The 15039-nt window shown below is 39.7% G+C and overlaps 1 protein-coding gene across 1 annotated transcript; it reads left to right on the top strand.

Moving 5' to 3' along the window:
• The first annotated feature begins 1504 nt into the window (after window positions 1-1504).
• FUNDC1 (FUN14 domain containing 1) lies at window positions 1505-14822 on the top strand. The gene is made up of 5 exons (XM_055701758.1): window positions 1505-1664; window positions 3699-3855; window positions 5750-5825; window positions 12532-12660; window positions 14178-14822. The coding sequence occupies exons 1-5, from the start codon at window positions 1634-1636 to the stop codon at window positions 14253-14255; spliced, it is 471 nt and encodes a 156-aa protein (XP_055557733.1). The 5' UTR covers window positions 1505-1633; the 3' UTR covers window positions 14256-14822.
• The last annotated feature ends 217 nt before the right edge of the window (window positions 14823-15039 follow it).

Below are 15039 nucleotides of genomic sequence, written 5' to 3' on the forward strand. Positions count from 1 at the left end.
ATACTTCCTTCCACTGTTAGTTATAAGGACTGCATAACACTCTCCAAAGTTGTTTGGTTTTTTTTTTAACAAACTGCTAGTGTTAGAAAAAAGATTGCAAATCATTTAGTAGTAAAAGTCAACAAGCTTTTTGTTATTATTGGGAAATGAATAAAAAAAAAAAATTATGCTTAAACATGAAAAGTCCAAAGATGTTAGGTGTTTGTCAAAACAAATCATGGGAGACACATTTGTGTTCCATACAAAAATAGATTTATTGAAAATCTTAAGGAAAATAGTATGTTCCGCCTGTTGTGCTATCACCTGCTTATCACGATGGCCAATGTTTGTAATAAAAATGTTAATAACCAAACCACTATTTCGTACACTAACTTTGAATTTTATACACCAACTTCAATGTCAAGGCTGATTTAAGAAGTACCTTTACACAGAAGTTTTTCTTGATTCTTTTTTTGCGTGTCTGTTAAAGTTAGTGTAATTAAGGGGTTGATGAGAATCTTAAGTGCTTAGTCTGCATGTTGCACGGGTCTTGCTCCAGAAAAAATAGCTGTATGATACGGGAAAAAGTGGGTTTGTTTTCATTATAATTGCCCATCTTGTGCATTGGCAGCATGAGTTCAAATGAGAAACAGTAAACCTTTTTAAATCGTATGTTTCCCATTTTCTGTTATTATTCATAATAATTGAACCCTCTTGCTTTCTTGATGCTCATATTGCCGCAATGTTCCTGAAGCTGTACATTCTGTATGGTACCCCTAAGTTACGGCTATAAAGGTTGTACAGAGCTGCACACAAAAAAACCCAAAATAAAAGCAGTAAAACGCAATAGCGTGGCCTTCAGCCCGCCAGGCCACCACCGGCAGCACCCACTGCTACAAGCAGGGAGGGAGTACAGGGCGCCAGGAGATCCCGAGCTTCATCTTTTGAAACGTTCCACGGCTCACATTGATGTCACCTTGGCTCTTTGAGGCGCCTGGGCTCTTCCTTCCCGGTTGCTCATTTTTAGGGGCGTTGAGCGCCCCCGGCACGGCGACGCGCGGTCCTAACCGGCCCAGCTACGGCCGCGGGCGGCCCCTTGTCCAGCCGCGACCCCTGCCACCCCCGCTTCTCGCCCGCGGCAACGGCCACCCTGAGGCGTCCTGCGGCCCGCACGGCTATCACCGGGCTGAGCCGGGCCCGCCGCCCAGGCCAGAAGCCCCAGGCCCAGGCCCCGACCGTCCGGGCCGCCACGGCGGCGGGAGCGCCGCACCATGGGCCCGCGGCCTGCCCGGCCGGGTTCGGGGGGACGGGCCCCGCCGCCGAGGCGCTGCCCGCGGACAAACCCGGCCCCGCCGCGCCCCCCCTCCACGGCCCCCCGGGAACTGCCGCCCCAGCACCCTCCGCAGCACCGGGGGACACGCGCTGCCCGCGCCGCCGCCACGGGGAACAGCTCCCGGGCGCCCCTCGCGCTGCCGCGGGGGGAGGGGCGGGAAGGGCGGCGGGCGCACGCGCGCTGTGGCCCCGCGGCCGCAGAGGGGGCGGCGCCGCGGCGGAGGGGGAGCGCGGAGCGGCGCGGGGCGGGCGGCGCAGAGCGGCCCGCGGGGGGCGGAGCGAGGCGGCCCCGGGCCCGGCTCCGCTGTCAACACCGGCCAACATGGCGGCGCGGAGGCCCCGCGCCGCCTCAGGTCAGTGGGCGCCCCGCGGGCCCGGGCGCGTCCGCAGCGACGCATCCTGTACCGTCCCCTGGCGGGAGAGGGGAGGAGGCGCGGCGCGGCGGCCGCCCTTCCTCTCGGGGGCGAGGGGCAGCCCGGTCCCGGTGCCGGCGCCCGGGGGCGGGGGAGGGATGGCCCGGGCTCTGCCCCTCCCCCGTCCCCGTCGTGTCGCCCCCCCCCCTCGCCGCTCGCGCGGCCGGTGGGGGAGGGGAGGGGACGGGCGGGGCGCCTGCGCGCCAGGTTGTTGTCGTTGGCTCGTCCCGGGGGGAGGCGGGGCTGGGCCCTCGGCGGGGCGCGGGGGGAGCGGGAGCGCCTTGCCGCACCGCACCGCACCGCACCGCACCGCACCGCGGCCGTGCGAGCGCCGCCCTCCTGCACGGGCAGGGCCCGGCGGCCGGGACAGCCAGCGCAGCCCAGCCCAGCCCAGCCCAGCCCTGTCCCGCGGGGAGGGGGCGGCGGCCACCCGCGGAAGGTGCGCTCGCGTTATCTTTTTCCACGCGACGCGTTACACTTGTGTGAGTTTTGATCCGAGCCATACTAATGAAGGGGCAGAATCAGCTGACGCTCTGTGACAACCTGTTTGTTTTCCTCCACTTAAAGCAGCTGAACAGTTTGCACTTGATACCTTAAAGCTGGAAGGGCCATTCAGTACCTTCTGAGCATTATGGGCCTTGCTATTTATGTTCTAGTACTCAGGAACACTTAGGTGATAATAAAGGGAAATAATTCATATCTACGTGTGTATTTCTTGCATTCTCTAACTTTTACCCATACTTGTAGTAATACTTTAAAAACAGCTGCTGAAATTCTTAATCAAATGTTACATATCTGCAGTCTCACTTTATAATTCTAGGAAGTAATTCAACTTCTCTTCCTCTCTGGAATCACCCAGTATCATTGCTGAACTTACATTTCACATTAAATCTATTTAACCAAAGTAGACTTTAGTTCATTTATGTGTGTCCATAGAACTATGATAATGCTTTTAAAATATTTTTCTTTAAAAATTTTCAAGCCATCTCTTCGCTTTGATGTCTGAGTATACATGGTATTTAGGTTCTCTAACTTGGAGTTGCAGGATGCCTATTTTGAAAATTTGATGGAATTGTACTGCAAATATGGAGCTTCATGGAAGTCCCAGCTTCATCTATTTCACCTGTTGTGGAAAAGCAGCAGAAGTGTCTCTTCTTGGCTTATTAGTGTATGCTAGTGTGTAGCCCTCTGAGGAAAACACTAGGCTAGAGGTTCTCAATCTTTCAAAGTTTTAGTCTGTCCAGTGGAGATGTGTGAGCTCTTTCATAAGTTTGACGTGTTTCACATTGCTTAAGATCATAAAAGACATTGTAGTAGGTCAGATGAAAGCCCAGCATCCTGTGTCCGAAAGCCATTGGCTGCAGGGTGATCTAAGAAAGATTTAACAGGGTAAGCAGGTATTGTTACTTTCTCAGAATGTTTGTAATGTTTTTCAGCCCAGGACCTCATTAGCCATGGTTAAGATGTTTGTCTCTGACAGCCTTTGGCAGATCATTTGGGTCCATCTCCCCCTCTTTAATTTCTTCTGTTGTTATTTGGAGTCCACATCAGCTTTTGGTATCTACAGCATCCTGCGGCCAGCTGTTCCACAGGTTAACTCGGGCTTCCAGCAGGGGCTTGCTTTTTTTGTGTTGAACAAGCTACCTGCTGGTTTCATCCAATACATCTTAGTTCCTGTATTTGAACAGGTAGGAGATCCCTGTTCACCTTTCCTGTGCCAGTCATGGATTTTATAGATTTTATTTCCCCCTGTGGTCTTCTCTTCCTTACCTTGAACATTATGGCATAAAATCTCAAAATTCTTTATTCTTTGAGCTGCTGGATCATAGGTAGCCTGTATGCTGCAATTTAAACCATTGGATTAGCCAGTTAATACCATAACCAATTCTGTTAACGTTTGGTTTTTTTACATAAATTGTTAATTTACTGTATAACTGAGAAAATTACTTCTTTTTGTTTTGTTTTTCTTTTAAGAGCATGAAAGTGACGATGATTCCTATGAAGTGTTGGATTTAACAGAATATGCACGTCGTCACCATTGGTGGAATCGTGTGTTTGGCCGGAATTCAGGACCAATTGTAGAAAAATACTCTGTAGCTACTCAGATTGTGATGGGTGGTGTGACTGGCTGGTGAGTGAGCATCACTTTTTGTAACTGTCCTAGACATTTTACTGTGTTAAGAAGATCCCTTTCCAAGGCTATTTGTATCCTCTCTAACGGGATTTCATTTATCATTGATCAAGATTATCCATGTGTGAACAATTTCTTAATTCATTACTCTTGACTTATCATTCTGAAGTGTTTTGTAGTATTGGTAAAACACCATTTATTCATACCAGTTACTGTGAAAAGGATTTAGGGAAATGTCAAGAGCTTTAAAAATACAAGGAATAAATGGAAAATTACTGCATATAGCTTTTGTTTGTATGGAAAAGCTTATTTCCTTGCTAGTATAGATTTATAAATCTAGTTATGATATTATGGCTAAGACATACTTTATAAGTAAAAGAAATGAGAAAGGAAAAAAATTGTGGCAGAGTATACTTTTCATTAAGAGCCCCATTTCATAGAGACTTTTTTTTGCCTCTAAATTCAGCTGGAGCCATTTTGTACAAATTAAGTCTGCTCTCATGTTAACTGGAGAGAGATACCACAGCATAGTTGTGCTAAAATAGTTCATGGTGAAAGCTAGATAGTACAGATAAGAACTTAAACTGGAAAATATGGCCACAGCCGTAGCAGTTATGTCAAGGTATTTGTTATTCATGCAATGTCTCTATTCTAGTACTCTTAAAAAAATGTTAAGTACAGTGAAAAACAGCATTATAGTAGCAGAGTGACTTTTAAAATGGAGTTATGCAAGATCTGGAAGATGAAATAGACCAAAAATGAAATTGTCACGTCCAGGCTCAGCACAGCTTTGAGGAGTGTAGGCTTAGCTTTCAGTCTGATTTTTTGGGGTTGTTTTTATTTTGTTTGTTTTTTGCCTCTGTAGCCTTAATATTATTTTTAGAAGTTAGATGTGTATACATAAACTCTGAAGCTTCCAGGGAATAGTTCATCTGGCATCCATAAAAACTGGCTTCTTGAAAGCTGGAAACTGTGTTTCAGTATCTGTAGATGTATATACCTCTCTATGCATTTCATGTATATAAATACGAATTTACTTTTCATGTGCAGGGGGGGAGAAAATTTCCCTCTGTGTGTGGGCTGGGGGCGGCAGGGGGGCAGGTCAGACACCAGCAGAGTTGTCCAGGGAAGTTGTGGAACCATTAGCCTTGGAAAAACTCAGCGCTTGCCCAAGTTAGGACCCTGAGCAACCTGATTTAGCTTGGAGGCTGGATTGGACTTTGCAGGTGGCCCAGTTTTGGGTAGGCAGCTGGACTAGATGACCTCCAGAGGTCCCTTCCTGCCCAAACTATTCTATATCAATATCTGTGCAGCTCTGTGTTTGATATGAGAGGGGAGACTGCAAACAAGATAATTAATTTTCTGGCTGCCTTGATCCCATTAAAAATAGACTGAGGCCATGTCCCAGTAGAGGGGCCCCTCTGATTTTTAAGTGTTGTGGTAAGGATGTATCTTCTTTTTACCTGAGATACTTAAGTTATGGGTCGTGTAGTTAATATAAATGATGGTAGAATATATTTACCTTTTGGTAATTACCATTTGGGAACTGTTATAGTGGCACTTTCATATTACTACATTGTGCTTTATTAACATGCTACATTTAATAGGAGCATACAGCTTTTCTGTGCAGACGAGCTCTGGAGATCTCAATCTTACTTTAAAGGGGCCATCAGACAGCCACGAATTAGCAACCATTACTCATGTTGACTTGTGTTAGGTATTCTTAATTATTGTTTGTATTAAATATTCTGATTTTGAAATTTTAAAATGTGAAATGATACAGTTGCTTTGTTAAATTAAAAATAATAATAGTTGTAGTTGGGAATTTTAGAGTGTGGCATTTTTCAGCAGACAACTTCATTGGACTGGGTTTTTTTTGTTTTGTTCTCCTAAGGTGTGCGGGATTTTTGTTCCAGAAAGTCGGAAAGCTTGCAGCAACTGCAGTAGGTGGTGGCTTTCTTCTGCTTCAAGTATGTAGCATTTCATGCTTTCTAAGTTGGCAAATATTATTTACTAAACAATAGGAAAAACACAGCTGTTGGGTAAAATTTAATTAGGAAGGCTTCTTATCTACTTCATCTTTTTAGTCTTATCAGTCAAAAACTTACATTTCAGCTGTAATATTGTGTACAAAAGACACAGTTCTAAAAAATGAATGGTGAATCAGAATCTACACTGTCCTGTAAAATAGTTTGTAGTAAGCCAAAAGAAACCGGTGTGCAGAAGCTGAGATGCTGTATGTGATTCACTGTTGTCACATCAGAGGAATTTCCTGTAAACCTGTGGTTAGGGAGATAAGGAATTTAAGCTGAGTTTATATTAAACAGGTTTGAGAATTTTATCAGTGCTTTAGAAGAAGTAGGCTTCTTTGGCAGTTGCTTGGAACACTTGCTGTGGTCCCATTATGAAGTCGTGTTTTTGTCTTTTCTCCCCATGCTGTACTATACTAGTTATATCTGTTGAACCTCTGAAGCTTTGCTGATTTCTGATAGCATCGTTGCATTCCTCTGTTCAGTTGGATTTCACATCCAAAAATTTTTAATGATGTTCCCTGGCACGACCATTTCCATTTTTCATCAGGTATTGTGGTATGGGGAGGACATATTTCCAAAAAGCCTTTAAATTAGATGATGAAACTTTTAAGTGATGGAGAATTTCACATACCCTTCTGTAAGATGCCAAGTAATTCTTAATTTTTTTACTGGCATTTTTTCATGTTTTAATGCCCATGAGCTTGTCATTTTTCCTCAAATCATTCCAGAGGAAGTAGACCGGTGCCTACTTAGGTTCAATCATATACCATTTTTTGAGACAGGCTGTTAAAGATACATATTTTTTTAATTTATTTAATCTTTTCAGCATCACCCTGGAGGATTTCTGAAAGGTGTATCCCACTTCCAGTTACTCCTTTGATTGTAATGGCTGTTGCAGTCAACCAGTGATCTGGAAGATTTGGGTAGTACCTGTGATTGTTGCTGCATAATGCATCAAAACATCACAGCTGTGTGAAGTACTCTTAACTTTCTTCATAATCATGTTCGCTACTGGGTTTAGGTTTGGTTTGGGTTTTTTTTTAAGCCACGTGCTAAACTTACAACATAGAACTGCAGCAGTCTGTGTGAGAGTGTGGACTCCTGGAACTATTTGGTTTAAGTTTTCAACAAATACGAAGTGTATTTTATTTTGAGTTACTCAAAAGCAATGGAAATGCATCCACAATGCAAAAAGTCAAAGAGAAATAGTTTCGATACGAAGCTTTACAGTAGTAGCATTCATTCCACTTCACCATTGTACATTGATGACCTTTTTGAATCTGGAAATCACTGGTTATTGGGCTTGTACCTGAACATAGGGATGAATTTTACAAGGGTGCTGAATCTGAAATAGTTAAGACCATACAGATGTAAATTTTTGGCAAGATGCGCTATGCCAGCAAATGAATCAATGTGATGGAGTACTTTGGACGTCTTTAGCCCATAATGTGTATTTCTGGATCATGACGGAAGAATTAATCATTTATTGAGGTATATATATACACACACACAGTGGATCTTGAAGTACTTGTCACCTCTTTCATCCAGTTGACTTTAGGATCTGAATCCCTCTTCCTGTGTTGTGTGCCACTGGTCTTAATTCTTTTAATGACAATTCTAACCTAAGTATGACTGAAGAGCCTACAGAACGGTGGGCTGGCATCCAGGGGTAGCAGGTAGAGAATGTTGCCTGCAGGTACCTTCATTAGTACTTCCAACTACAGAAAGCTGAAAAGTTAAAACTAAGACCTGTAGAGAAAGGAGACTAGAAATTGTTTAAAACACATTACTTGCGCAGTGTTTTTGCTTGTTGAGCTGTGATGCTTGGAGAGCTTTCCGTTACATAAAACTTATTTGTCATGTGTTTGAGTGTCTGATTTCTTAGTTGATCTCATTTACAGTGTATCTGAAAAGAGATACTATTCATGAGAAAAAGTGAGTTTCATATTTTGAGTTGTCGATATCTTTAATTAAGTAAGACCACATTCTCTTGGAAGGGAATGAGGTAAATGCCGTGGTCTTTCTTTTTAATTCAGAATGTTTTGCATTTTAAAGGTGAGTCATAAATTCTATAGTGTAATTACATTTCCGTAGTCTTTAATTTTTTCATTTAAAGATCACACATTGTAAATTTAATTTCCATATGAATACATGTTCAGCACTTCCCCTGAGTGGGCAGAGTCGCATTTCAGCACATGACTAGAAACTTCCTTTTTATCTGTAGATTTATCTGAAGTTGCAGATTTCATTCAACTGCTGATTGCACATTGACATTGTAATTGTGTGCTAAAACAAAAACTACAGAAGGCAAAAGTCTTGTCTAAAGCCCATTCAGTGAATCATTTCAGTCGTGAAATTAAAAAAAAAATGTATTTTTTTCTTCAGCATGTAATGACTTTTCAAAAAATCTAGTAGCAAACTGAAAGCAATACGTTTCTGGAGTGTCAGTTTGTACAAGAAGCAAAAAAGATTTGTCAGATTTTTGTAAGTGATCTAAAAGGTTTTCAGTCTTAATACAGATTAAATGAAAAGTAGTCTGAGGAAGAGAATAAAAATGATATTAAAGAATTTTCATAGTCTCAAAATGAAGATCTATTATCACATCTTTGATCAAATTAAGCTGTTGAAATATCCAGCACAATTAGCTATCCTTTTTATTGAAATAGATGTAGTTTTTCAAATATGCTGGTATGAGAGCAATATCCATATACTGTATTAAGGAAAATATAATTCATTTCTCATAACAAGTACAGAATTTTCCTTGGATAACTTCTGTTTTATACAGCACAGTTCAGTGAAATCCTGAAGAGCAGGGAAGTGTGAACTCACGTGGTTCTGCTATAATGAAGTGGTTAAAAGCAGTTGCTCTTAATGTGTGCCTGTTCTCTCTTCTGTGTTTTTAAACTCCTGTATCCTTAATAGTGGTTTCATTGCTTTTTGCTCTGCAGTCTGCGTAAAAATTACAAGTTTTTCCATTGTGTGTTGACTATTATTTAATCATAAAATTGTGGGGGGGGTCAGTTATTTGTGCTTTCACTAATATATTTTGCCTCATCCTGTTAATATACAATTGATTCAATGCTTCATTAAATTATCTTCTGACTTAAAAAAAGTAAATTTTTGAAAACAACACAAGAGGCAAGATAAATGCTAAAATATCCTTGGCTGTATCTCGTAGAGTAGTTTGTTGATACCATGCCATGATGATGATGATGATGTGGCATTTCAGTGAAGTGTGGAGAGAACAACATGCTTCTAGGGGTGGGGACTTAATAAGAAAGAGTTGTATTCAGTTTTGCCTTGAACATCCCACTTGACAGTTGATGTGTGCAGACTTTGAGGGAACATTCTGTGGAACAGCCAAAGCAAATGGTAGTTGGAAGTTGACCTTTTAAAGAAATACCGTATTTCTGGCAGGTTTTGACATGAAATGGAGGGGTATGGTTTCTCTGTCTTTGTAAATTGGAGTAGTTTCAGTGGTTACAGTGGAGCTGTGCTAGCAGGTGACGGCTGAAGATACAGCCTCTGCAGTTTAACTCTTACAAAAAAAGGTTGTGTCATTTCTCAGTCCCTCATTTTCTTTATGTATTGAAGTTAGAGACTTGTCAGATCTGTTCCGGAAACTGGTTGAGTGTGATGGGGGTTGCTACCTATCTAAATACCAGAAGATACTTAAAAGTGCGCATGGTTTCTGTGTGCTACACAAGCAGCTGAGCACAGGGAGCTCACGTGTATCTTCTGGGCTTAGTTGGACTTTTTTTTTAGTATGAGAGATTTTTGTCTTTGAGGAAATTAAAGACTCTTTTGTCCCGTCTTGCCATATAAAAGTTTTACTCTTAAACATTTTTTGCTCGTTAGTCTTAATACTGTTTCACAATAACAAAGTGCTAGCATACCTCTCCAGTATCACTCCCAAAATGACATCTTCCCATCCAGATTCTCTCTTGAAAGATGCACTTATTTTTAGTATTCCTGCAATGATATATTTTTCAATTGCCTTTTTGGAAAAAATGAATTCTTTTTTTCAACAGTTTTGGAAGGTCTTGAACAAAAATAAATTTTACTAATGTGATACATGAGAGAGAGATGCATGTATATAATATATATTATGCCATTATCATATGTACTTCTATAGATAGATTTCTGTATATACAGAAATAGATGTACCCCACCCCCATGTCTTTTTAAGAGACGTGATCTCTATGTGTAGACTTAGATGACTCGTTATCTTAAGTATGGAACTGATAATGGAGTGTTATTTTAGTTTGTTATTGTAGGGGCTGGGTTTAAGAATACTAGTGAACTTTTAAGAAATTGTGTTTATGTAAATTTACTGTTGTAAGCAAATAATTTTTTTATGATGTATTAGGGTCTAAAAATTGAAAGCTGTCTCACCAGCATTTGAGTCCGGTGGGATTATTTCTGCGCTTGTATACGAAGTTATGTAATTAGTAGGATTGCAGCCAAAGCCAATACGACGCAGGCTCTGACTATCACTGCAGTGAAGTACAACATTTTTTTTCTTCTCAGTTATAGATCTTACATTGAAAACATTGATCTCTGTTGCTTATTTCATAGATGTGTACAAATGCTCAAAAGCAGAACTTAAGATCTCTGCTCCTAAGTTCAGGGAGAAAAGTATAATTTTTATTGTGTACACTGGAGTTTTGGTACAAACTGAAGTTGTAACTACTGCAGAGCTAAACAGAACTTAATTAAAAAATTATGCCTCATCTTTGTACTGTATGGATAACTGAGCTAATTAAACTAGTCTTAATGAAATACTTCCTTTAAAGTCCTTTTACTTAGATTTTTTTTTTTTTAATGAGCAAGCAAATATATTAACATTTCATACATTTTGTTGACTGGGTAGATCAGTCCATATTTACTTTTCAGTTTTATGAGTTAGAAGGCACTAACTTAATGTTTGGGCCTTTTTGAAATTCTTGTAATAATGTTAAATTCATAAAAGAAAAATTGCCCCAGTGTACAGCCTTTTCTGTTCCTGGTATGTCATCCAGTGACTGGATGTGCAACTAGTACAGCTTTAAAACCAGTTTTATGTTTTCATACTGTATAATAGACAGTCGTTAATTAGCTATCCCTGCATAAACACCGGTGCCCCTCTGGATAAATGGTTTTACAATAGGCAGTCAAGGTCAATGAATCCGTTACGAATATAGTAACTTAATTTTGCATTTGTCCAGTTAATTGGTTTTTTTAAATCTTGTGCAAAGATGGAAACTGAAATTTACTTTCTTACATAGGTGGTCTTTTAGGAGCTTTGTTTTGAATTCAGACAAAATCTGTCTGAGACTTTTTTCATTTTAGTCTTTCAGGATCGTGAAATTCTTATTTGTGGTAAGGTATCTTGCTTACTTATTGTGGCTGTAGTAAAACAAGCTAGATGGTCTACGTTTAGTTATATGGTATGTGAAAGTCAAAATTCAGTACCAGTAAGCAGTATGAAACATTTCTTTTTATGTCAAACCTAATAAATTGTATATTTAAATGTGTTCCGTGAAAGTTCATCATCTGTGACTTTGATTTACCAATTGTACTGTTTCCATAGAACACTGTTACATAAGTGACGTAAATTTGCCAAACATGACTTTAAGAAGGACCTGAGAAATCTCACTCTTTATGAAGAACTTTTGGTATAACAGTCATTTACCCTGTAAAGTCAGTGGTCTGTATCTATCAGTCTTAGCAGTTAAATAAGCAGTAATCGTTAGTTTTGGGGGTTTTCCTTCTCTCTGGTTTATTTTTCCCAACCAGTGAGTTGTTTAACTGTTCTCTAGAGCATGCAGTAATTGCCTGATTGTTTTGGGGTTTTTTTAAGCTGTGATCTTATAAACATTTAAATATTTATTTCTTTTGTGAATTGTCTTAAAGAAATTGGTCAGATTGTCAGTGTTGGTCAAGTAACAGAACATCTTACTTGTTTCCAGGATCAAATCTTAGTAACAGAAATAAGGCAAAATCTCACGGATGTTTAAGCATTTTGGGAGTTCAAGTGTAAATTGGTATGAACAATCCCCCAAAACTTACTCATTTTGCTGATGTTACAGAACTTGTGCTGTACCCAGGCCATGTTATTTTTCTACTCACTGGCTTTGTGTTGTAGAAAGTATGAGAATTCTCTTGTATCTAATACTTTTTTGTTGGACACTTTAAATGATGTAGGGCAAAATAAGGGGTTTCAGTATTTCTAAGGATGATTCTGATTAGCCCCAGATACCTTCTCACAAATCAGAATTCCACAATTCTGAAAGAAGCTGAAATTAAAGAGTTTTTTCATTGTTGTCCTATGATTGTGGTTTTCTTACAAGTAAAGTTACCGTAAATGCTGAAGGAAAAACATTTTTATTTAAACCTTTTATAGCTGAAAAATAGAGAATGGGTAAAATTAACGAGAGTCTACTGAACTTTGCTGTTGCTTGTTCTAATTTGAACTGCTGTTACTGTGGAAAATATTAGTGTTTGAAGCAGTGTACCTGCTATAACTGAACAATCTCTTTTCCTGTATCTGTAACTATAAAAAAACCCCACACACCCCTCCAACTTTGTAGGCACTAAGAAACTGTATTTTGACTTGTAAAATGTTAACGACAATTGTACTAAATACCCTTTATTTTCCTAGATCGCTAGTCATAGTGGATATGTACAAGTTGACTGGAAGAGAGTTGAAAAAGATGTAAACAAAGCAAAAAAACAGTTAAAAAAACGTGCAAATAAGGCAGCACCGGAAATCAATACTTTAATTGAAGAGGTAAGCCTAAGGTGATAAACTCTTTTCTACCAGCCAGTTTTTCTTACCTTCAGCTGCAGGTGATGATTAATTGAAAATGCAGGTGCAAAACTGGAAGGCATCAGAAATACTCTGGCTGTATTATTTTATTAAAAGTTATCAGATTTGTCTCTCTTTTATTCATTTAGCATTCTATTTTTTCACTCTTAAAGATGACACAAACACTTCAAAGTTAATGCATTTCTACAGCTGATACGGCTTAGGGACTGCCACTGACTTTGCCATTTAGTCTGTGTGGATTCTTGGCTAGCAAGAAAGCCAGTGGGGTCATGACACAGTAAAAAGTTGAAGATACTGTGGTTAAAACATGGTGGCTACAAAGACAAAAGACAAATTTTCTTAGACTGCTGATAACAGAATTACTTGGTTGTACAAGACTGACCTTTCTTTCTGAATAAAAGCTAGGACTACTTCGTAACTAGAGTTGCGGTTTTTATCTCATTTTTATACAGTTCCAAGAATGTCTGTCTGTGGAATCTGTCAGTTATGTACTACATTGAAAAGAGGTAGCCTGTGATACTGATGAGTGTCACTGGGGCTATTTTGTTCTGTTGTTTGAAGACTTTAATTATTTGGTCTTTGGGGTTTTTTTAAAAGTACGTTTAGCCTTTTCCACATATTTTCACACTTCATACAGGCCATCTAAGCTGCTTTCTTAGTGACTGTGAATCCTGGCTTGGAAGATGCTGCAGACAGTGTAACAGCAGCCACACTGACACACTCAGATGTAACCTGTATGGAGTTGCACAGAGGCTGATAACAATTACGTTACATTTTAATGTGAATATGAAGTGGAAGTTGGAGAGATGGTTTTCTAGCTTATTCTAGCTTTTTCTTTTTTCTCATATTTTATTACTTTCTTCTAATTGTGTATTAATAGCTTATCTGAAGTGTTTGAAGTGGAGGATTTATGAAATGGCACGTTTGATATACCGTGTTATACTCTGCTATTACTTCATGAGACACTGTACACAAATGTCATTATACCTGAGTGTTTCTTGTAGAAAGAAGTTGTTGGGAAACTGGCTGATAATGGAGTGAAGTATATTTCTTTTCCAGTGATCTAGTCTTCCAAAAAACAGTTGGTTTGTTTTTAAACGTTTTTCATGTGATTAAAATTGAAGTCATGGTGGTGCTTATGCTTTTTTGCCAAGGGAGTTTGTAAAACATCTGTCTTGTTTTAAGCAAAACAAGAGTGGTATTGGCATGAAATTGCTATGACAGTTCCTCTGTATTTTGACTTTGAAAATACTAACTGTATTTTAAATATATTGTTAAAGACAGCTGAGTCTCAGTTTTCACTCCCTTGGTGCCAGCAGTTGCCACCTAGCTTTATATGTTTTTAAACACATTGCTTTCCCCTGCACCCCTCTCCCTAATTTTAGTATTCTTGTTTCCAGGCACTTGTGATTAAGTATTAAATGCTACAATCGGACACAACTAACTCAGTTCTTTACAAGTATTATTTTTCTTCTCAGTCAACAGAATTTATCAAACAAAACATCGTGGTGTCCGGCGGATTTGTTGGAGGTTTTTTGTTAGGCCTGGCATCCTAAGGACCTGAATCGTCTATTCCTGATGGCATTCATGTCGGCAAAGAACGGTTGTGGTGACAGGCTGTCTATAAGCAGTGTGCGTCACTGGTCCTTCCAGAGCAAGACGAGTGGACTAGCTAGACAACTTGGAAGCTTTTACATTTCAGGCTTTTGCCTCTTGAAGCTTGGCAAAACTAGAATTTGCTGAAAAACTGTGCAGTGCTCATTATAGCATTTCTGGGCAAAACTGGTTCATCTTCATCATGACTCTTTTTATGTATGACCTTTCAAGATCTAGCATTTTTTAAAATGTTAATTCTTGGAATATAGATATGTAGCCATACTGTAAGAAAGAAAGCTCCATTTCTATGTTTTCAGTTAAATACTGTTTATTTTAAAAGTATTTTTCTTCATGCTGTAGTAGATAGTATCAATGACTACATAATGTATATGATACTGTAATTTCAGCCTCATGGCTGTCCAGGTTCTTTAGAAGTCACTGCAATAATGATCAATCTGTAATACCTTTTTACAGAGTATTAAGTAACAAAGAATCATGAGCTTATTAAAGATGAAAATTAACTTTGACTCTGTCCTTTGTGTACACAGAAAATAAGAAAGCCTCGTGTTCATAGCTTGCAAGCATCTGGTACAAATGTTTGCAGAGATGCTTGTGATACTTGTGTGCTAAGTAAATGTATGTATGTTATTTTTCCCAGATGTGTAGATATGCGTAAACTCATTGATAAAACTGTACTACACAGATAATCATTGCAAGCGCATACTCCACAGCTATCTGACGCTT

This window comes from Falco cherrug, chromosome 2, assembly GCF_023634085.1.
Source record: "Falco cherrug isolate bFalChe1 chromosome 2, bFalChe1.pri, whole genome shotgun sequence".
NCBI classification, from domain to species: domain Eukaryota; kingdom Metazoa; phylum Chordata; class Aves; order Falconiformes; family Falconidae; genus Falco; species Falco cherrug.